Source organism: Poecilia mexicana, unplaced genomic scaffold (genome assembly GCF_051168715.1).
Source record: "Poecilia mexicana isolate PSO_F unplaced genomic scaffold, ASM5116871v1 scaffold_15, whole genome shotgun sequence".
NCBI lineage: Eukaryota > Metazoa > Chordata > Actinopteri > Cyprinodontiformes > Poeciliidae > Poecilia > Poecilia mexicana.
The window spans coordinates 21,907,352-21,930,497 of NW_028263384.1; the positions used below are offsets into that span (position 1 = coordinate 21,907,352).

At 35.9% G+C, this 23,146-nt stretch overlaps 4 protein-coding genes and 1 long non-coding RNA gene across 6 annotated transcripts; all 5 read left to right on the plus strand.

Moving 5' to 3' along the window:
* Positions 1–2,880: 2,880 nt before the first annotated feature.
* On the plus strand, positions 2,881–4,093 carry LOC148155349 (uncharacterized). Of its 2 annotated transcripts, XR_015765390.1 has the most exons (3): positions 2,881–2,926; positions 3,232–3,406; positions 3,936–4,093. It is a non-coding gene; the product is annotated as an uncharacterized LOC148155349 (long non-coding RNA). The 2 variants fall into 2 exon arrangements; XR_015765389.1 differs by lacking the exon at positions 2,881–2,926 and having other exon boundaries at positions 2,935–3,406.
* A 1,607-nt stretch (positions 4,094–5,700) lies between these two features.
* On the plus strand, positions 5,701–7,831 carry LOC106903524 (G protein-coupled receptor 4-like). Its single transcript, XM_014967405.2, has 4 exons — positions 5,701–5,758; positions 6,131–6,352; positions 6,494–6,669; positions 6,756–7,831. Exons 2-4 carry the CDS (start codon positions 6,146–6,148, stop codon positions 7,294–7,296), a joined length of 924 nt encoding a protein of 307 aa, XP_014822891.2. The 5' UTR covers positions 5,701–5,758; positions 6,131–6,145; the 3' UTR covers positions 7,297–7,831.
* Positions 7,832–8,233: 402 nt separating this feature from the next.
* LOC148155350 (G protein-coupled receptor 65-like) lies at positions 8,234–10,542 on the plus strand. The gene is made up of 3 exons (XM_088013454.1): positions 8,234–8,395; positions 8,621–8,796; positions 8,883–10,542. Exons 1-3 carry the CDS (start codon positions 8,234–8,236, stop codon positions 9,421–9,423), a joined length of 879 nt encoding a protein of 292 aa, XP_087869580.1. The 3' UTR covers positions 9,424–10,542.
* A 1,752-nt stretch (positions 10,543–12,294) lies between these two features.
* LOC106903523 (G protein-coupled receptor 4-like) lies at positions 12,295–15,348 on the plus strand. Its single transcript, XM_088013032.1, has 4 exons — positions 12,295–12,395; positions 12,753–12,929; positions 13,126–13,301; positions 13,779–15,348. The coding sequence occupies exons 2-4, from the start codon at positions 12,768–12,770 to the stop codon at positions 14,320–14,322; spliced, it is 882 nt and encodes a 293-aa protein (XP_087869158.1). The 5' UTR covers positions 12,295–12,395; positions 12,753–12,767; the 3' UTR covers positions 14,323–15,348.
* A 5,514-nt stretch (positions 15,349–20,862) lies between these two features.
* LOC106903530 (G protein-coupled receptor 68-like) lies at positions 20,863–22,959 on the plus strand. Its single transcript, XM_088013044.1, has 4 exons — positions 20,863–20,963; positions 21,239–21,415; positions 21,629–21,804; positions 21,891–22,959. Exons 2-4 carry the CDS (start codon positions 21,254–21,256, stop codon positions 22,429–22,431), a joined length of 879 nt encoding a protein of 292 aa, XP_087869170.1. The 5' UTR covers positions 20,863–20,963; positions 21,239–21,253; the 3' UTR covers positions 22,432–22,959.
* Positions 22,960–23,146: the final 187 nt, after the last annotated feature.

Sequence of the window (23,146 nt, forward strand, 5' to 3'; positions counted from 1 at the left end):
CTACAGTGTTACTAGGGTGAACAATGTTTTTCAATGGAAAAAAACCCCATCTCTACCTGTGGTCAACAAAAACTTCTGTTTAGTTTCTCAGAACTGAGCAGAAACAGGAAATGACTTAATATTTGTGACGACAGCAACATTTTCTATCCAAGCCTTTTTAGTGCAATTTTTGGACTATTCACCATCTGAAAATCATACACAACCATGTACTTCATGAAGCTTATTTTAGTCTGCCATATTTTTTTTATTATTGGAATTAATGGGGAAAAGTATTATGAGCTAGAAAATGTTTCTTGGCATGAAAATACATGTAATGACTAAAGTCTCAGCAAGATCTAGAGAAACCCATCCATGTGTTTACCGTTGCATTGATTCCTGCAGCAGCGTCTTCACAGGTCGGCCTAACAAATAAGTCCTTCAGCTGCAGCTGATCCAGAAGCTGCTGCTGGCGCTCTGACTAAAACCAGGAAGATGGAGCACATCACACCAGTTCTAACGTCCCTACTCTGGCTCCCTGTAGCTCAGAGAACAGACTTTAAAATACTGTTAGTTTATAAATCACTGAACGGTTTAGCACCACAATACATTAAAGATCTGCTGCTGTTGTATCAAACTTCCAGACCCCTCAGGTCTCCTGGTTCTGGTTCTGCTCTGTATCACCAGAACCAGAACCAAACACAGGGAAGCAGTATTCAGCTTCTATGCACCACAAACCTGAAAGCATGTTATGGTGTGCTGAGGTGAAGTAATCTTGATTTTTATATTTAGTTTAGAAGTATGTTGATGATTGTAGCTCCTTTTACAGCCATTATATTTTGTAACAGATTCATTCTTTACCTTTTGCTGCTTCTTGAAGTCAGACCTGAGCATTTCATTTTAATTTCTTACAGCTGTAAATCTGCTACACTGTAATGGTTTTAAATGTCAGGTTGTGGAGGTTACATGTGGGATACATTTTGACCTTTAATCTGTCCCAGAATCTGAATAGTTTCAAGTCTTTTCACCTGTTACTCTGTGAAAATGTTGGAAAGATTGGCTGACAGTGAAAAAGCTTCTCTTGGTTTCTCATCCACATTTTTTTTCCTTTGATAGTTTTTACTCTTCTAAAAGCTATTAAATAAACCGAGTTTTGTGGTAACTGTGACACTTTCAATCCTCAATGGATTATTTCAAAATTTAAGGACTTTATCTTATTTTCTAACCTACAACCAGAGAAAAATGCCTCTAAGGATTTTGACATGGCCTGATGTAATATTCTAATATTATCAAACTTTTATCAGCTATAAGTAGAAAATCCTCATAATCAGAGGTTATTATCCATCTGTGTACATTTAAGCAACAATGTGTTACACAAAGTGATAAAGTTACTGAAGTAAATGAGCTTTTCAATAATATTCTAACTTATTGAATGGGTCTATAAAACTAAACTGGACTTAAAATAAGGTATAAATAATTTCGAGGTTGTTTTTTATATAAATTTGTGAACAATCTGGATCTTTATTCATTCATGAGCTTCTTGAGTTTTTAATACCTCATATTTCATAACACGTTAACCCAGTGGCTGTAAAATGACCAATCTGCAGTCTCATGTTGCAGTATGTAGCTTTCATAGAATATGATACAATGCTATCATAGTAATGTAATAATGAATTAATTTGGACACAAACCGGGCACCGATCATCCTCAGCTGGGTCTTCTGGGTGAGGATGTCTGATGATTTAAGACCTGAAACACAGAGTGGCCGTACACTGGAGAGAAATCTTAACGAAATGGGTAAATGCACCAAAGAAAGGGAGAGGGATCTTTTGTTTTCATTTTTAACATATGGCTTTCCTGACGCAATGCATCATGGGAACAGAAGCTTTGCGAAGCGCCTAACCTGGTTCTGTATTTTATTAGTTTTTTTTTTTTCAGAACTCCATGTACCGTCCATTTCTGCCGTCTTCTCATGATGAGTTCTACTTGCTAGCTAGATTTAATTTGCCCATAAAGAACAAATATTTGCCACATAGCTCCCAATAATACCTGCATGTATGACAGTTCACTTCTGCTGTGTTTCTCTTGATCCAGATTTCTGCAGTGCTGTAATTATGTGAGCTGTGGTCTTTTTTTAATCAAGTCAAACTGGACATAATGGTTGCGTGAAATTTCACCGTTTATGATGTCATGGTGCTGTCACTGTTCTCCTTTTTATACATCATTTGATGTAGTGCGGAAAATGAATAAAATTTTGGTAACACTTTATTTGACGGGTATTGAATAAGACCGTCATGACACCCACATAAACATGACATAACACCTGTCATGAACATCAATAAGTCTTCATGAATATTTATGACTGTTGTCATAAAGCGTCGTTCGGTAAATTATGACACTTTTAATACAAAGTTGACATTATTCACAATGTCTTCATTATGACAACTTGACATTAACCTCGCCAAAAATGTCTTCGTCATGACAACCAAGAAATCATGATCTGACATAATTTTTTTAAATAAAAGTATTACTTTAAAAATTAGCTTTATGTAGTAATATTATATAGCTCTGCCATGATAATTTTCTTGATTGAATTGATCCTGAAGTTTTACAGCAAGATGTCTACAAATCACTTACGAACATAGCATTTGAAACATTATTTAAGGCTGTTTAACCCTTATGCGTGCGAGGACTGAGGCAAACGTAGAGAACTGTGGCAAATGATAAAGTTTTACGTGTGTGGGGTCGGTTGGTTGGACCCCTTTTCTAAACACAATTAAGTAGTGCAATACACCATGTCCACCAGTGAGAGGCAGCAGTCCACGAACAGGCGTGCAGTTTGTTGGTGAAGAAGAAATCTTCCATATTGTGGCGCAAACCTAAAACAAGTTATAACGGCCAGACCTCATGTTTAAAAAGAAGCTGAAGTTTGAAACCTAATACATATGAGGTATGTGTCTTATTAACTTTACATTTTTTTTTTTTTAGAAAATAACATCTATTTCTCTTTAATGTTAGCTATGAGCAATTCAAGCCAATCCTACCTTAGTTAATGTCAGCTAAAGTTATTAAACTCCATTACCGTAACGTTAGCCCTTAATATTAAATATATTTTAAAGACAGGCAAATTGTTTTTCCCTCCAATTTTAATCTAGCAAATCAAAAGCTAATATATTAGTCAAAGTTATCCTTCATGTGTATTATTTAGCGACGTGGCTGATGTGACACAGTGCTTGTGTTCTTTGCTTTGGCAAGTTTAGCCACATGAAGACCCAGGCTAGCCTAAGGACACATGGTGGGGAGGACAAAGTTGGCTAATGAAGACATGCTACGAGTGTGGAGGATGATAATAAGGACCAGCCACCAGAGAAAGAAGTTCCTGTTTGACCAAAGAGAAAGAAGCAGATGAAATATTCCCCAAGAAAATTAGGTAAGTCGCTTTTGTGTTAATATTTTCACCATGTGAAGTGGGGTGGGACAGCCAGTGGGGAATGGGGAGCAGGAATCAACATTCACCAGCTGAGTTAATAAGTTATGTTTTAGACAACTAAAAACTGGTGTTAAATCTATTTATTTATTTATCTATAAGCTTCTTGCAAACAACCCTAAGTTAGAGTATCTGGTTAGAAATAATTTAAAATGCTCATTAAGTAAAAAGATACAGTCATTTGCCTAAAACTATATGTATTAAATGATGCTTTCTAAATAACAGTGGCAGTCTGTCTGAACTTCTGCCAGACAAATATTTGATCAGAATAATTTTGTTCAGCTCCAGTTATTATTCTACTTGTATTAAGAAATAATTGTATTGCACTTTATAACAACCAGTCATGTTAACTAGGCATTTGTCTGCCAGTCTACCATTCTGACAGTGTGCAGCAAGGGACATTTTTGGAATGGTATTTAAATAAATGCTGGAATATGATGACATTGTTTTTTGTTTTTGTTCTTTTTTTAAGTGACCACAATGAATTGAGTCATCACCGACTATGAGAATGTCCAGAAGAGATTCACCAAGTTTGAATTCATGAAAAGGCTTTCGCCATGATTAACTATTGCAAGAACAGCTGTAATTTCTGAGCATTTCTGACACCTTCAAAGAGCTGCTTCCAGAAAATGAAGACAAGAAGATCTCCTGTTTTCAGAGCATTACAGGAAGGATATAACAAAGGAGATGGCTGAAGCAAAAAATGTTACTGTTGAAAGAACTTATTTTCTTAAGTTAAAGAATAAATAATTCTGTTTTAGTTTTTCAATCAGCATTTCAGAGTAACAATATACTGACCAGACGTTAAACCTTCTGTTATCTTAGAACAAGTTATCTTTTCTTTTATTCCAATGTACAAAGGGTTTGTTCTACAGTTATGATGGTAGTTATAAGTAGTCCAGTATGTTTCACTTCATTTGAGGTAAGACTTAATATCAATGACTCTGTTAGCATAACATTTGACACTGTAATACTAAATTACATCTTTATAATTGTTGCTACTAGTTTCCATTTACTTGAGGTAAAAGTTAATATTAATGACACTTAATGACTTTGTCATAATTGTTACTTGTTTCACTTGCAGAAACATTTAATATTAATGACACTGTAATGACACTTAATGACTTTGTCATAACTGTTGTTACTTATGTCACTTTACTTGAGATAAGAGAAATTGTTAATGAGTCTGTTATTAAATCAATTGACAGTGTAATAAAGCTTATTGAAATCTTTACTGGTTCTCCTTCTTGTTTTGCTTTATTTCAGGGAGTGGAAATATTAATCATTGTTTTGTTAAAGCTTTTGCTAGTGTCATAATTAAATCATTATGACTACTATTATGACAAAATTATGTTAGATCATGATTTCTTGGTTAATGACAAGTTGTCATAATGAAGACATTTTGAATAATGTCAACTTTGTATTAAAAGTGTCATAATTTACCGAACGACGCTTTATGACAACAGTCATAAATATTCATGAAGACTTATTGATGTTCATGACAGGTGTTATGTTTATGTGGGTGTCATGACGGTCTTATTCAATACCCGTCAAATAAAGTGTTACCAAAATTTTACTGGTGAGATTATTTTTAATATAACTTAGTTGAAATTACTTTTGCGATTGTTTCTGGTGAGTTAGCTTCAGTGAGGCCAACATAAAGCGAGCAGCTCCAGTCTCTCTGTGGCTCACAGTTGACCAAACACATGTTGAGTCACAGCCACCAGCTAACAGCACATAAAGGAAGATGGAAGAACCAACATGGTGATGAAGCAACAAACATCCTGCACCCAGCACCTCCACACTTGTCCCTGTTACATACATGTGTATCGAAGTTAATGTGAAATGTTTCCATGACTGCAGCTTTCCTTTTCTAAAGTTAGAGATGACAGCAGCGTCCAAAACATGAATGATTTTAATCTGTTGCATTTAAGTTTAACAGGTAAAACAGGTGATTGAAGTGATTGTGAACTTTTTTTTGCAAAGAACATAGAGAGGATATTTCTTGTTAATTGGTGCTAGAAAAATTAACTGAATAAAATTTTACACAAGTTGGTTCGCGAGAACTGAGGTTTAAAATAAATGTGATCTTAGAAGACGTTGTCTTCCTGTTTCTAAAGAAAATAGACTTATGACATCATCTCTGCGCCCATTTCCTTTAATAGAGAAGTCAGATGTGATTGGTCAGACACTGACATAAGTAAATCTACAGATCGCTCAGGCTGCAGACCGTTGAGATGAGAAGGATAACTGGCTGAAAACAGGAATCATTTCAAGACATTTAAACTTTGAAAGGTAAATATGTTTTTTTTTTATTTTAATGTACAGAAATGAAAGAAAGGCACATTAAATTTAACATGCTGCTTAATATTATGTCCCATGTGTTTAATTTCATGAAACTCACATTAGAAATAACATTTACCTGCATGCCAGTAGAATAAGGTAGAAACTGAGGACACACTTTACATGTGGATCATTTTCCACTCATTGCTTTCAAGAATTACAGTGTTTATTTTTAACATATGTGCTTTATTTTTGTACTAAAACAGATTCCTTATGAAAGAGGTTTTCTTAGGATTTCCCCTTAAATATAAATTTAATATTACGTTTATGAACTAAGCTAAGAGAAAAATCAAGTCTCCACTATTCATTATTTTGCTTGTGCAGGTTTGATATTGAAGAATGGCAGATTCCCTCCTCAGCAGAACCTCATGGAAAGATTCCCTCAATCAGAACTTCTCCAACTACAGTGATGCATCTAACAGAACCAATAATTGTTTTTATGAAGACAACAAAGTATCTTTTCAAATCTTGTGCTGGGGAAATTTGATCACCCTTTGTGCTGGACTTCCTCTGACTCTGGTGGCCATGTTTGCTGTTTTATCAAAGGTGAGTACTTGTTAACTGTATGTTCGTTGTGGTATGCAGTTTTTTAAATAATATTGGTTTTCTCTGAACCTGGATCTAAGGGTTAAATTTTGGGATAAAATTTTCAGCTTTTGTTCACTTTTCATTTTGTTTCCCCTGCAGGTGAAAGAAGATCATGGTGCTCCAGTTTACATCTTCAACCTTTTGATTTCTGATATCATGCAGTACTGCAGCAGAATTCCTATGATTTCACCCGAACCTCATGGTTTCTTTGTTATTGCCTTGGATGTTAGCATTTCAGCCAGTATTGGATTCATGATGTGTATCTCCCTGGAAAGGTAAATGACTATTTACATACATATTATTGTTTCTTTCTGACATTATTACATCAGTAATGTCTGACAGCAGGTACCTTTTGTTTCAGGTATCTGGTCATTGCCAAGCCGCTGTGGTACAGATTTAGAAGAAACATCAAGACATCTGTGTTGGTCTGTGTCGCAGTCTGGATCTATTCTTTTCTTAATAACATTTACATGTATTTGCTTTTGGAATTTCATATTGTAAAAATCATTCAGAATGCTGGTCTCCTCCTCCCTCTTCTCTTGTTCATCTTCTGCCTGGTTGGGACCATTAAAGCTCTGTCTGAAGTTCAGAGTGTCTCTGCTGAGGAAAAACGTCGAATTGTTTCAATTCTGGTTGTGGTTTTGCTAACATATATTCTACTTTTCATCCCCAACATGATCTATTTTCTGTTGGAAAAACCCTTTGAAAATTTTCCTGTCTTTACTGGGGTTACAATTGGTATTTTTCTTAGTCCTCTTGCAGACTCAGCCATGTGTATTTTTCTGAGGAAAAGTGCAGTTGACAGGCTTTTGACCTCATTGTGTTTCTGTGTGACGTCTAAGAATCAGGAGATCAGCAGCACTGATGATAATATGTCACCTCAACACACTTCAGCAGTTTAGGTGCCACTGAAGCCCAAATATTTTTACATTGTATGGAATTCTTATTGCATACAATGTATTTGCATTTGCAAGAGAGAAAATATCCATAATTATACATTCAGATGACATTTGACTGCTTGGCTCTCTGAGTTGTCAGTTTAAACAGGTACAAACTTAGAAAGTATCAGAGTTTCCCGTGAAAAAAGTTTCTTTCAACAAAAATGATAAAAAACAGTAAAACTTTATTTATTCAGCTGTGTACAATTTAGCTTTTCTGCTATGTAATTGATTCTGAACCACATACTGTTTTTCTCAAATGTTTATTATATATAACAGAAATATTCAATTGAACTAGAGGTTTCTTTATAAAAAACCCACCATGAAGCCTCCAAAATGCCATCTCTTGTGATGAAGCAAACCTGCTGTTAAGATTGTGAGAAATCTGCAGAAACAGGAAATATCTCATGTTTGACATGATATAAAAAGCAGACACATTTTAACACAATTTGTATTTTGTGGCTAAAGGAACTTTAGGTCACAATCTTTTTGGTCACAAGACATTTAAACTTTGAAAGGTAAATATTATTTTTATTTTAATGTACAGAAATGAAAGAAAGGCACATTAAATTTAACATGCTGCTTAATATTATGTCCCATGTGTTTAATTTCATGAAACTCACATTAGAAATAACATTTACCTGCATGCCAGTAGAATAAGGTAGAAACTGAGGACACACTTTACATGTGGATCATTTTCCACTCATTGCTTTCAAGAATTACAGTGTTTATTTTTAACATATGTGATTTATTTTTGTACTAAAACAGATTCCTTATGAAAGAGGTTTTCTTAGGATTTCCCCTTAAATATAAATTTAATATTACATTTATGAACTAAGCTAAGAGAAAAATCAAGTCTCCACTATTCATTATTTTGCTTGTGCAGGTTTGACATTGAAGGATGGGAGATTCCCTCAGTCAGAACTTCTCCAGCTACAGTGATGCATCTAACAGAACCAGTAACAGTTCTGATGAGAACCAAGTCTTGTATGTGGCAAATTGTATCTCTATTGTCATTGGATTTCCTTTGACTCTGGTGGCCATGTTTGCTGTTTTATCAAAGGTGAGTACTTGTTAACTTATATTTAGCTGTATGTTTGTCGTGGTATGCAGTTTTTTGTTTTTTTAATAATATTGGTTTTCTCTGAACCTGGATCTAAGGAATGGTTGATCAAAAGGAAATCAAACAGTATTTGTTATATTTGTGGAAGCAGAATCATCTGATAGTTCCAAGAAGTTGGGATGAAATCTTAAGCTTTTGTTCACTTTTCATTTTGTTTCCCTGCAGGTGAAGGAAAATCATGTTGCTCCAGTTTACATCTTCAACCTTCTGATTTCTGATATCATCCAGTACTGCAGCAGAATTCCTATGATTTCACCCGAACCTCATGGTTTCTCTATTATTGCCTTAGACGTTAGCATTACAGCCAGTGTTGTGTTCATGATGTGTATCTCCCTGGAAAGGTAAATGACTGTTTACATACATATTATTGTTTCTTTCTGACATTATTACATCAGTAATGTCTGACAGCAGGTACCTTTTGTTTCAGGTATCTGGTCGTTGCCAAGCCGCTGTGGTACAGATTTGGAAGAAACATCAAGACATCTGTGTTGGTCTGTGTTACGCTCTGGGTCCTTTCTTTTCTTTTTAATCTCACCATTTATCTCCTTTTGGAATTTCATACTGTAAAAATCATTCTGAATGCTAGTGTTCTCCTCCCTCTTCTCTTGTTCATCTTCTGCCTGGTTGGGACCATTAAAGCTCTTTCGGGAGCTCGCAGTGTCTCTGCTGAGGAAAAACGTCGAATTGTTTCAATTCTGGTTGTGGTTTTGCTAACATATATTCTACTTTTCATCCCCAACATGATATATTATCTGTTGAAAAAACCCTTTGAAAATTTTCCTGTCTTTACTGGGGTTACAATTGGTCTTTTTCTTAGTCCTCTTGCAGACTCAGCTATGTGTATTTTTCTGAGGAAAAGTGCGGTTGACAGGCTTTTGACCTCATTGTGTTTCTGTGTGACGTCTAAGAATCAGGAGATGAGCAGCACTGATGATAATATGTCACCTCAACACACTTCAGCAGTTTAGGTGCCACTGAAGCCCAAATATTTTTACATTATATGGAATTCTTATGGATAATTTGCAAGAGAGAATACTTTCAGATGATATATTTTGATTTTTTCATGATCTTTTGAAAACCAAAACCCAACTGAAGAAATGACAACCTGCTTGGCTCTCAGAGTTGTCAGTTTAAACAGGTACAAACTTAGAAAGTGTCAGTTTCCTGTGAAAAAGTTTAGTTCAACAAAAAATGCAGAAAACAGTAAAACTTTATTTATTCAGCTGTGTACAATTAACTTTTCTGCTAAGTAATTGATTCTGAACCACATACAGTTTTTCCAATAGTAACAAAGCAGACATTTAATTCAGCAGGGATTTAACTGAAATGTTTATTATATATATAACATGAATATTCAACAGGACTAGAGATTTCTTTATAAAAAAACAACCATAAAGCCTCCAAACCCTCCCAGGAGGTGGATGGCTTGAAGTTGTATGTTTTTAATTCTGCAGATCATTCTATGTTTATGTAAACATTTATATTAATCTACTTGTATTTTTCATCATCTACAGTGTTTAAAAGGTGATCTATTTGATTCAACTGAAAAATACCATCTCTTGTGATGAAGCAAACCTGCTGTTAAGATTGTGAGATATCTGCAGAAACAGGAAATATCTCATGTTTGACATGATATAAAAAGCAGACACATTTTAACACAGTCTGTATTTGGTGGCTACAGGAACTTTAGGTCACAAACTTTTAAAATTATTTTTAGACTGTTCACTCTGAACATTGAACAACCATGTACACATGAAGATTATTTGGGTCTGTCACATTTTTAATTGGACTTTATGAGGCACAAAATGATGAGCTGGAAAAATTTTACTTGCTCTGACAATATTTGTAAGTTATGAATGAATGTTGAGGGTTTGGTAGGAGTTTGTGATGATAGGAAATTTGCTTGACGACGATGTATAGGTTTGTTTTTATCTCAAATATTCATCTTTTCTCTCTTGATCTGAAATAACAACTTTATTTTCAGAATTAAATTTCTTTACCAATAATCTCTGAGAATGTGTATGATTTTATTTTGCACACAGATAGAAACAGACAGAGTAGTTTTCAGTGTGCAGGGCCTCATTTCAGAGTCCTGTGAGATTCAACAGTTTCCATGTCCGGCCACTAGATGGTGACATCATGCATCTTGTTGGGTTCTGAACTGAATTTCCTCATAAATACTAGTGAGTCAAATGATCAGCCTCTGTGTTTGACACTAAATAAGTCAAAGAAGGTACATCCAAGCCCAAAATAACTGCATAGGCTTAGCCTCAGAGCTGCTGCCACAGGTTATAAAACATGTCTTTGGGTTGAACATGAAGTTTTTTTGGTGTCTTACATTGATAAACATCCATCAATCGAAACCTCCTCCAATAGGTGTCAGCAGTTATCTCCTATTTGGTAATAGTGGCGTTTTGAAGCTTGTCATCAATGTGACAATCTGCCATGTCCATCAGCATATAAGCACTATGTGCTGCTTTCCCAGTAGGTAGTGGAACCAGTTGGACCGTCCACTCGTCTTTAGGCCAATAGCAGACCTGAGCCATCCTTTCAAAAGTTGTTAAGAAGTGATCAACATCCTCATCAGAGGTCAGTGGAAGCAGCTGTGTCTCTCTCTGTGGGGCTGGTGGCTGGTAGGTCATCTGGCTTTGTGCTTCATCATAATTGTCCCCCTCATCATCATGAGTGTGAGGATCCTCTCCATGTTGTCACCATCATGCTCCAGGTGAGCCTGTAGCTGTCGAAGCTGATGTAAGTTCCTTCTTCTCAGTTCTTGCCGTGCTGATTCCTTCTCAATTTGCATCAGTGATTTGACTAGACCTGCCAGCTGATCCAGTTTCACCAGCAGCTTCAGCTCCACTCATAGCTGCAGCCAAACTTCTGACACCACTTGTCACTTTGACCCCTCTCTTGCAGGTACTGTGTACCCCCGCTAAATATTTTAGGGGTATGCAGTACCCGACCGTACCCGCCTACTTTCACCCCTGGTAATATCTGACAGACTCTGCTGTCAGATTATGAAAAACTTGGAGGTGTCATTTTGTGAAACATTTCTACCTTCACTTCCTCTGTCTGTTCAGAACCCGTTTCATCTGACCACATCTCTTTTCACTTGTGCAACATTAATAAGAGGAGAAGAATAAATAAAGTTTATATAATAAGATGATTCATATAACTTATTTGAAATGAGTTCAGGTCACTTTGTTTAAACAGTGCCATCCTTTCTGGTCTGTTAGCTGCAGTGAAGCCACATAAAGTGACCCTCACCAGTCTCTCTGTGGCCCAAAGTTGGAAAACCCCATCTTGAGTCACAGCCACCAGCTGACACCACACAGAGGAAGATGGAAGAACCAACATGGTGATGAAGCAAGAGGAGAAGAGAGCAATGCAGAACATCCTGCACCCAGCATCTCCACACTCTGCTGCATAAATGTGTTTCTATGTTAATGTGAAATGTTTCCATGACTTATTTTTTCTTCTCTACAGTTACAGTAATAGTTTACAGTTGAGGAGCTGCTTGCTGACAGCAGAGTCCCAAAACATGAATGATTTAAATTGATGAACGTAAGTGAAAAAGGTAAAACTAGTAATTTAAGTTAAAATCAACTTTTTTCTCCTTAAGAACATTCAGAGGATATTTCATGTTAATTGGTGCTATATACCTGAACTGAACTGAATTTAAACAACTTGATTCATGAAAACTGAGTTTTAAAACCTGAAACATTTTGTTGTGATCTTAGAAGACACTTTCTTCCTGTTGATAAAGAAAATGAACCTATCACATCATCTCTGCAGCCATTTCCTTTAATACAGAAGTCAGATGTCATTGTTCAGACATGATAAAGTTCCTTTATATGCAGATCGCTCAGGCTGCAGCTGTAGAGGTGAGGAGGATAACTGGCTACAAACAGGAACCATTTCAGGACCTTTAAATTTAAAGGTAAATATATATTTTCTTTGACTCTACAGAAAAGAGAAGAAAAACACACTTTATTTAATATGTTGCTGAAAAAGTAAATCCTAGATGTTTAGTTTAATGGAACTGCTAAGACACATTAGAATCAAGATTTACCTGCATGGCATTAAGGTAGAAATTTAGCACCTACTTTATATATGGATTATTTTCCACTTATCTTTAACATAAGTTTTACTTTTCGTACTAAAAACACTTAAAATGTGTATATTCCAAAGAATTCCTTTAATTTTTTAAAGATTCTTTTAAAAGAAAATTAATACTTTATGAATTAAGCCGAGATAAAAAATCAAGTTTCTATTATTCATTATTTTGTTCGTGCAGGTTTGATATTGAAGGATGGGAGATTCCCTCAGTCAGAACTTCTCCAACTACAGTGATGCATCTAACAGAACCAGTAACAGTTCTGATGAGAACCAAGTCTTGTATGTGGGAAATTGTGTCTCTATTGTCATTGGATTTCCTTTGACTCTGGTGGCCATGTTTGCTGTTTTGTCAAAGGTGAGTGTTAAGTTAGGTCTAGCTGTATGTTTGATATGTTATACATTTTATGTTAATATTTGTTTTCTCTGACATTGGGGATAAGAATGGTTATTCAATAAGAAATCAATAAATATGTGTTATTTGTGGAAGAAGAATAAAATAATTGTTGCAGAAATTTGGAAATCATTTTTGATTTTCATTTTTATCCCTGCAGGTGAAAGAAGATCACATTGCTCCACTTTACATCTTCAACCTTCTGCTTTCTGATGTCATCCAGTACTGCAGCAGAGTTCCTATAATATCACGTACTGCTAATATTTACTCTCAATGTGCTCTTGATGTTGGCATTACAGCCAGCATTGGATTCATGATGTGCGTCTCCCTGGAAAGGTAAATATCTGTTTACATGCTTATTGCTGTCTGTGTTATGGAAATTCTAAAATAAACAATAGAGAAAACTGTTAAGAAATGATGAAGATAGATCTTTGTGTTTAAATGTTTTATTTCAAAGGCCTCTGAAGCGTCCAAGACAGACAAGCCCAGTGCAGCTGTACATAATCCTTTATACCAAACTGTTAAAACCACATCCAGTTTTGACGCACGCACACATATTGGAAAGTAGGAACATAGAAATACATCGAAGGAAAAAACAACTTGATGCATGGACACCTACTCTGAACCTTTATAAACCCTGTAGTTATCATTTACTTTAACTGACCTTTCAAGTGCACTTGCTTCTTGCACTATGTGCCTACAAAACTGCTTACATGCATACTAGTTAAAGGAAATAAATGTCTACAAAAGTAAGAATGCAGACATATGTACTAATTCTGTCACTTCATCTGACATCAGGTATTTTTGTTTCAGGTATCTGGTCGTTGCCAAGCCGCTGTGGTACAGATTTAGACGAAACATCAAAACATCTGTGTTGGTCTGTGTCACCATCTGGATCCTTTCTCTTCTTTATAATCTTAGCATTTATCTCCTTTTGGAAATTCATATTGTAAAAATCATCCAGGTGGCTGGTGTTCTCCTCCCTCTTCTCTTGTTCATATTCTGCCTGGTTGGGACCATTAAAGCTCTGTCTGAAGCTCGCAGTGTTCCTGCTGAGGAAAAACGTCGAATTGTTTCCATCCTGGTTGTGGTTTTGCTAACATATATTTTGCTTTTTCTCCCCAACGTGATATATTATCTGTTGGAAAATCACTGGCAAAATTCAATCTTCTTTGTTGTGTCTACAATTGGTCTTTTTCTTAGTCCTCTTGCAGACTCAGCTTTGTATATTTTCCTGAGGAAAAGTGCAGTTGACAAGTTTTTGACCTCATTGTGTTTCTGTGTGACGTCTAAGAATCAGGAGATGAGCAGCACTGATGATGTCAGCATGTCAGCTGTTCGGTCTACAGCAGTTTAGGTTCCACTGAAACACAAATATCTTCAAAACTTACTTTTGGATTATTTGCAAAACATTTTGCTTTCAGATTATATATTTTTATTTTTATTTTCATGATCTTTTCAATACTAAAACCCAACAATTGAAGAAATGACAACCTGCTTGATTGTCAGAAATGTCTCAGCTTCTGAATCTCAGACATTTTTAGTGGACTTTAATTTGACTGTTTAAATGTGTCACACATGTTGAATTTAACCAGGTACAACATTTAGAAAGTGCCATTTGAAATCTTTGAAAAATGCTGAAAACAGTAAGACTTTGTTTATTCAGCTGTAGATTAAACCAATTCAGTTTTTCTGCAAATTAACTGATTCTGAACCACATTGTGTGTCTAATAATAATAATAATAATAATAATAATAATAATAATAATAATAATAATAATAATAATAATAATGCATACACTTACAATTAGAAGAATTTAATTGAAATGCTCATTATATAGAACAAAAGCATTCATTTGGACTAGAGAAACAATCCTGGGAGAAAACTAACATTTCTCCAGAACTCAGACTTGTTAAACTTATAAATACCATCTCTTGTGATGAATCAAAACTGCTGCTTAGATTGTGAGAAATCTGCAGAAACAGGAAATATCTCATGTTTACATGATATAAAAACAGACACATTTTAACACATTTTGTATTTTGTGACTAAAGGAAGTTTATGTAAGAAATACTTTTTAAATTATTTTTAGACTTTCACTCTGAACATTGTATAACCATGTAAACATGAAGATTATTTTGGTCTGTCACATTTTTATTTGGACTTCATGAGGCAAAGGATGATGAGCTGAAAAATGTAACTTTCTTGGTATGAAAATATTTGTAAGTTATGAATGAATGTTGAGGGTTTGGTAGGAGTTTGTGATGGTAACAAATTTGCTTGACGACATTGTAAAGGTTTGTTTTTATCTCAAATATAATTTTTTTTGTCTCTTGATCTGAAAGAACAACTTTTAATTCAAAATTAAATTTCTTTAACAATATTCTCTGATAATGTGTATTATGTTATTTTGCACACAGAGCAGTTGTCAGTGTGCAGGGCCTCATTTCTCTGACAGCATAAAACACCATAATGTGCAACAAAACAATATTTATTATGCTCTAAAATCTCCCAGCTGTGTTTGTTTCATTCAATCCTTTTTCAATCAGTAAATGGACTCTTAGATTTTACACACATATGGGTCTGAGGGAAAGTAACACTAATGATCAGTAAGGAAATTAAATAAAAATATACTGATGTTAAAAAAATCAACATTTATATTTATAATGGAAGAAGATCATAAAAATCAAAGCTCCTTTTACAGCCTTTAATATATTTATGTTTTATAACAGATTCATTATTTTTAACAGGTGTTTGAAATCAGAACTGAGCAAATCTGTTGCATTTCTTGCAGAAACATCAATGTGAATTTGCCACACTGTAATGTGGCAAATTCACATTACAGTGAATTTGTAATGTGAATTACAAATTCACATTCAAGTTGAGGAGGTTACATGTTGAATATATCTTGACTTATAATCTGTTCCTTTAAAGGAATTATACATATATATATATATATATATATATATATATATATATATATATATATATATATATATATATATATATATATATATATATATATTCATATATATATATATATATATATATATATATATATATATATATATATATATTCATATATATATATATATATATATATATATATATATATATATATATTCATATATATATATATATATATATATAAAAAAAAAAAAAAATTCCCCTCTCACCCTCCGTGGGTGGTCTCTTTCATCCTCTGAGCTCGGGTCCTCTACCAGAGGCCTGGGAGCTTGAGGGTTCTGCGCAGTATCTTGGCTGTGCCTAGAACTGCACATTTCTGGACTGAGATGTCTGATGTTGTTCCTGGGATCTGTTTGAGCCACTGCTCCAGTTTGGGGGTGACTGCCCCGAGGGCCCCGATGACCACAGGCACCACTGTGGTCTTCACCTTCCAGGCCTTCTCCAGTTCCTCTCTGAGGCCCTGGTATTTCTCCAGTTTCTCATGCTCCTTTTTCCTGATGTTGTGGTCACTTGGTATTGCTACATCCACCACAACGGCTTTCCTCTGTTCTTTATCCACCACCACAATGTCCGGTTGGTTCGACATTACCATCTTGTCTGTCTGGATCTGGAAGTCCCACAGGATCTTAGCTCGGTCATTCTCCACCACCTTTGGGGGTGTTCCCCACTTTGACCTCGGGGCTTCCAGTCCATATTCGGCACAGATGTTCCTGTACACTATGCCCGCCACTTGGTTATGTCGTTCCATGTATGCTTTCCCTGCCAGCATCTTGCACCCTGCTGTTATGTGCTGGACTGTCTCAGAGGCCTCCTTGCACAACCTACACCTTGGGTCTTGTCTGGTGTGGTAGATCTGAGCCTCTATTGCTCTGGTGTTTAGTGCCTGTTCCTGGGCGGCCAGGATGAGGGCCTCTGTGCTGTCCTTGAGTCCAGCTTTCTCCAGCCATTGGTAGGATTTCCTGATATCAGCCACTTCAGTTATTTGTCGGTGGTACATCCCATGTAGGGGCTTGTCTTCCCATGATGGTTCCTCCAGCACCTCGTCCTCTGTTCCCCATTGTCTGAGACATTCGCTGAGCACATCGTCCGTTGAGGCTTTGTCCTTGATGTATTTATGGATCTTGGATGTTTCATCCTGGACAATGGCTCTCACACTCACTAGTCCTCTGCCTCCTTCCTTACGGCTTGTGTACAGTCTCAGGGTGCTGGATTTGGGGTGGAACCCTCCATGCATGGTTAGTAGCTTCCGAGTCTTAACATCCGTGGCCTTTATCTCTTCCATTGGCCAGCTAATTATTCCGGCAGGGTATCTGATTACTGGTAAGGCATAGCTGTTTATTGCACGGATCTTGTTCTTGCCATTGAGCTGGCTTCTCAGGACTTGCCTTATTCGTTGGAGGTATTTGGCTGTGGCTCCTTTCCTTGTGACCTCATCGAGGTTGCCATTTGCTTGTGGTATTCCCAGGTACTTGTAGCTGTGCTCTATGTCTGCTATTGTTCCCTCTGGGAGTGAGACCCCTTCTGTGTGGATGACCTTTCCTCTCTTTGTAACCATCCGGCCACACTTCTCTAGTCCGAATGACATCCCAATGTCAGTGCTGTAGATCCTGGTGGTGTGGATCAGTGAGTCGATGTCTCGCTCGTTCTTGGCGTACAGCTTGATGTCATCCATGTAGAGGAGGTGACTGATTGTGGCCCCATTCTTGAGTCGGTATCCGTAGCCAGTCTTGTTGATGATTTGGCTAAGGGGGTTCAGGCCTATGCAGAACAGCAGTGGGGACAGAGCATCTCCTTGGTATATGCCACATTTGATGGACACTTGTGCAAGTGGTTTGCAGTTGGCTTCAAGGGTGGTTTTCCACAGCCCCATCGAGTTTGCAATGAAGGCTCTTAGAGTCCTGTTGATGTTGTACATCTCTAAGCATTCAATGATCCAAGTATGTGGCATTGAGTCATAGGCTTTCTTGTAATCAATCCAAGCGGTGCACAGGTTGGTGTGTCGGGTTTTGCAGTCTCGGGTGACTGTGTGGTCTACAAGGAGTTGGTGTTTGGCTCCTCTGCTGTTTATGCCGATGCCCTTCTGTGCCGTGTTCATGTATTTATCCATGTGCCCGCTTATCTTAGCTGCTATGATGCCTGACATGAGCTTCCATGTTGTAGAGAGACAGGTTATCGGCCGATAGTTGGATGGGACTGAACCCTTTGAGGGATCCTTCTGGATCAGGATTGTGCGCCCTTCAGTTAGCCATTCAGGGTGAGTCCCATTCTGTAGCAGCTGGTTCAGTTGAACTGCCAGTCGCTCATGGAGGGCAGTGAGTTTCTTTAGCCAGTGCTATATATATATATATATATATATATATATTCATATATATATATATTCATATATATATATATATATATATATATATATATATATATATATATATATATATATATATATATATATATATATATATATATTCATATATATATATATATATATATATATATATATATATATATATATATATATATATATATATATTCATATATATATATATATATATATATAACAAATGAATATATATATTCATTTGTTACTTCTGACTGAAAATGTTGGCTCATGTTTTGGCTGTGATTTTTTTATTTTGCGTTTTGAAAAACTCCTGAATATAAACAGTTTTTATAATTACTGTGAAAGATTTTCACTCTCACTGGATATTTCCAAAATCTATGGACTCTGGGATTTTGTACTTTATTTTCTGACCAACAAGCTGAACCAGAGCAAAATGCCTCTGAGAACTTTGACATGGTTTGATGCAATAATATTATTTTAAATATTATGTTTTCATCGACTCTGAATAGACAATCATCATAATTCACAGAGATTATCATCCATGTGTACATTTAATCTCTATAATGTGCTTCACAGTGATAAATTATTGAAGTAAATTTACTTTTTAATAATATTCTAACTTATTGAACGTGTCTATGCAACTACATTTGACTTGAATTAAAATAAGGTCACATATTTGATGTCTCAAAATTATTTTTTTATGTAAATTTGTTAACAATCCTCGTTATTCATATGTGTGCTTCAACAGTTTTTGTGCCTGGCAACTAGATGGTGACATCATGCATCATGATTGTGAGGATCCTCGACATGTTGTCACTATCATCCTCAAGGTGAGCCAGGTGCATCAGTGATTTGACTAGGCCTGCCAGCTGATCCAGTTTCTCAGCAGAGCTAGCATCACCAATATAGGTTAACAAGTACTCACCTTTGATAAAACAGCAAACATGGCCACCAGAGTCAAAGGAAATCCAATGATAATAGAGACACAATTTGCCACATACAAGACTTGGTTCTCATCAGAACTGTTACTGGTTCTGTTAGATGCATCACTGTAGTTGGAGAAGTTCTGACTGAGGGAATCTCCCAATATTCAAAATAAAACAGCAAAATGATAAATTGCCTCATTGTTTCTTCCAAAGTCAAACTTCTGACACCACTTGTCACTTTGACCCACTTATAAAACAGGAAATAAACACTTACAAAAACGCAATAAAAAACAATAAATGCTACCAATAAATATATACTTGAATGCAAATAATTACAACTAAACTAATCAAAGACTAAATATAACTTAATATCACTTAACTTAATCGGAGCATTACCCCCCTAATGCTCCAGCAGCTTTTCAGCAGCACCTGGAGCTTTTGTCTCTTTTTGCTGCTCCCCTCTGCTGAGGAGACACCAGGAAAGGTAAATGCTCAAACAATTGTTGAACTCAAATTAAACCAACAGAAAATCTCAGAACAAATCAACCTTCTCCCTGTACAGGAAGGATGGCCAGTCCCCCCTCCTGAAATAACGATCAACTAAATGTCACAGTGCAACTGAAATAAACAACTGAAACTAGAAACATCTGGTTTGTCCTTTAATAGTGATGAACCCCTGGTCTCCATCACATTTAGTCATAACTATAAAATTAACATGAAACATACATAATCAGAAGACGTGTCACTGCTGTAAAAATAAGCTGGATCCAGTGCAGTAAAGCTGTACAGACAGTAAGCTGAGACAGCAGACATATTGATGATATCTGACAGACTCTGCTGTCAGATTCTGAAAAACTTGGAGGTGTCATTTTGTGAAACATTTCCACCTTCACTTCCTCTGTCTGTTCAGAACCCGTTTCATCTGACCACATCTCTTTTCACTTGTGCAACATTAATAAGAGGAGAAGAATAAATAAAGTTTTTATAATAAGATGGTTCATATAACTTATTTGAAATGAGTTCAGGTCACTTTGTTTAAACAGTGCCATCCTTTCTGGTCTGTTAGCTGCAGTGAAGCCACATAAAGTGACCCTCACCAGTCTCTCTGTGGCCCAAAGTTGGAAAACCCCATCTTGAGTCACAGCCACCAGCTGACACCACACAGAGGAAGATGGAAGAACCGACATGGTGATGAAGCAAGAGGAGAAGAGAGCAATGCAGAACATCCTGCACCCAGCATCTCCACACTCTGCTGCATAAATGTGTTTCTATGTTAATGTGAAATGTTTCCATGACTTATTTTTTCTTCTCTACAGTTACAGTAATAGTTTACAGTTGAGGAGCTGCTTGCTGACAGCAGAGTCCCAAAACATGAATGATTTAAATTGATGAACGTAAGTGAAAAAGGTAAAACTAGTAATTTAAGTTAAAATCAACTTTTTTTCCCTTAAGAACATTCAGAGGACATTTCATGTTAATTGGTGCTATATACCTGAACTGAACTGAATTTAAACAACTTGATTTATGAAAACTGAGTTTTAAAACCTGAAACATTTTGTTGTGATCTTAGAAGACACTTTCTTCCTGTTGATAAAGAAAATGAACCTATCACATCATCTCTGCAGCCATTTCCTTTAATACAGAAGTCAGATGTCATTGTTCAGACATGATAAAGTTCCTTTATATGCAGATCGCTCAGGCTGCAGCTGTAGAGGTGAGGAGGATAACTGGCTACAAACAGGAACCATTTCAGGACCTTTAAATTTAAAGGTAAATATAAATTTTCTTTGACTCTACAGAAAAGAGAAGAAAAACACACTTAATTTAATATGTTGCTGAAAAAGTAAATCCTACTTTATATATGGATTATTTTCCACTTATCTTTAACACAAGTTTTACTTTTCGTACTAAAAACACTTAAAATGTGTATATTCCAAAGAATTCCTTTAATTTTTTAAAGATTCTTTTAAAAGAAAATTAATACTTTATGAATTAAGCCGAGATAAAAAATCAAGTTTCTATTATTCATTATTTTGCTTGTGCAGGTTTGATATTGAAGGATGGGAGATTCCCTCAGTCAGAACTTCTCCAACTACAGTGATGCATCTAACAGAACCAGTAACAGTTCTGATGAGAACCAAGTCTTGTATGTGGGAAATTGTGTCTCTATTGTCATTGGATTTCCTTTGACTCTGGTGGCCATGTTTGCTGTTTTATCAAAGGTGAGTACTTTATATTTAGCTGTATGTTTGATATGTTATACATCTTATATTAATATTTGTTTTCTCTGAGCCTGGGGGTAAGAATTTCAAGAATATTCAAAAATAATAAAAAAAAATATATGTGATACATTTGTGGAAAAAAGAACCAAATAATTGTTTCAGGAAGTTGGAAGGAAATCTTTTGTCTTTATTTTCATTTTGATTCCCCTGCAGGTGAAAGAAGATAATGTTGCTCCAGTTTATATCTTCAACCTTCTGCTTTCTGATGTCGTCCAGTACTGCAGCAGAGTTCCTATAATATCACGTACAGCTAATGATGCCTCTCGTTGTGCCCTTGATGTTGGCATTACAGCCAGCATTGGGTTCATGATGTGTGTCTCCCTGGAAAGGTAAATATCTGTTTACATGCATGTTGTTGTTTCTGTCTCACACTATTACATCACTAATGTCTGACAGCAGGTACCTTTTACTCCAGGTATTTGGCCATTTCCTGGCCGCTGTGGTACAGATTTAAGCGAAACATCAAGACATCTGTGTTGGTCTGTGTCGCAGTCTGGATCCTTTCTTTTCTTTATAATCTTGCCATGTATCTCCTTTTAGAATTAGAGAGGAGAGTAATCATCCAGGCTGCTGGTCTCCTCCTCCCTCTTCCCTTGTTCATCTTGTGCCTGGTTGGGACCATTAAAGTTCTGTCTGAAGCTCGCAGTGTTCCTGCTGACGAAAAACATCGAATTATTTCCATCCTGGTTGTGGTTTTGCTCATATATGTCCTGCTTTTCATCCCCAACATGATATATTATCTGGTGAAAAAACGGTGGGAAAATTCAGTCTCCTGGACTGTGGTTACAATTGGTCTTTTTCTCAGTCCTCTTGCAGACTCATCTTTGTATATTTTTCTGAGGAAAAGTGCATTTAACCAGCTTGGGGCCTCACTGTGCTGTGTAACGTCTAAGAATCAGGAGATCAGCAGGACTGATGATGTCAGCATGTCAGCTTTTCGATCTGCCGGAGCGTAGGCGCTGTCAATGCACAAATATCTTCACATAGTACTTTCTTAAAGTATTCTTATGGATTATTTGTGATCTATATTGTTTTCAGATGATATATTTTGAATGTTTCATAATCTTTTGTTTTCCTTCAGAGTTATTTATCTTTGTCTAACTCACATGTTGATTTTATCCAAATACAACTTTTATAAAGTGTGAAACATTTTCATGTGAAAAAGTTTCTGCCACCAAAAAATACTGAAAACAGTAAAACTTAATTTATTCAGCTATAACTTTAACCAAATTAACTTTTTTTTCCAGTTTAATTGATTTGGAATCACATAGTGTGTCATATAGTAACAATGCAGACAAGTAAAATTAGATGGGATTTAATTAGATGGGATCAGCTTTTTATTTCTCTTTCTCACTGTTTACGTTTTAATTATGTTTTTTAAATCTCTTTCTCACATGCTGTTTTTATTTTAATTATGTAAAGCACTTTGAAATGCCTTGCTGCTGAAATGTGCTATACAAATAAAATTTGATTGATTGATTGAATTGAAATGTTCATTATTTAGAACAAAAACATCCAATTGGACTTTGCATTTATATAAATAGAAAAAGGGGGAAAAAATACTCATAATACCTCCACACCCTCCCAGCAGCTGGGACTGTCATGTCGGGTTTAATGTTTTTTTGCCCACATGCAGAAACACTCACAGACAGACTGGTGTAAAAGTTCAAA

Excerpts from the sequence above, each read along its gene's own strand:
- LOC106903524 (XM_014967405.2), top strand. The coding sequence starts at position 6,146 with ATGGCAGATTCCCTCCTCAGCAGAACCTCATGGAAAGATTCCCTCAAT. Across the intron at positions 6,353-6,493 it reads TGTTTGCTGTTTTATCAAAG|GTGAAAGAAGATCATGGTGC; the intron begins GTGAGTACTTGT and ends TTTCCCCTGCAG. Across the intron at positions 6,670-6,755 it reads ATGTGTATCTCCCTGGAAAG|GTATCTGGTCATTGCCAAGC; the intron begins GTAAATGACTAT and ends CTTTTGTTTCAG.
- LOC148155350 (XM_088013454.1), top strand. The coding sequence starts at position 8,234 with ATGGGAGATTCCCTCAGTCAGAACTTCTCCAGCTACAGTGATGCATCT. Across the intron at positions 8,396-8,620 it reads TGTTTGCTGTTTTATCAAAG|GTGAAGGAAAATCATGTTGC; the intron begins GTGAGTACTTGT and ends GTTTCCCTGCAG. Across the intron at positions 8,797-8,882 it reads ATGTGTATCTCCCTGGAAAG|GTATCTGGTCGTTGCCAAGC; the intron begins GTAAATGACTGT and ends CTTTTGTTTCAG.
- LOC106903530 (XM_088013044.1), top strand. The coding sequence starts at position 21,254 with ATGGGAGATTCCCTCAGTCAGAACTTCTCCAACTACAGTGATGCATCT. Across the intron at positions 21,416-21,628 it reads TGTTTGCTGTTTTATCAAAG|GTGAAAGAAGATAATGTTGC; the intron begins GTGAGTACTTTA and ends ATTCCCCTGCAG. Across the intron at positions 21,805-21,890 it reads ATGTGTGTCTCCCTGGAAAG|GTATTTGGCCATTTCCTGGC; the intron begins GTAAATATCTGT and ends CTTTTACTCCAG.
- LOC106903523 (XM_088013032.1), top strand. The coding sequence starts at position 12,768 with ATGGGAGATTCCCTCAGTCAGAACTTCTCCAACTACAGTGATGCATCT. Across the intron at positions 12,930-13,125 it reads TGTTTGCTGTTTTGTCAAAG|GTGAAAGAAGATCACATTGC; the intron begins GTGAGTGTTAAG and ends TTATCCCTGCAG. Across the intron at positions 13,302-13,778 it reads ATGTGCGTCTCCCTGGAAAG|GTATCTGGTCGTTGCCAAGC; the intron begins GTAAATATCTGT and ends TTTTTGTTTCAG.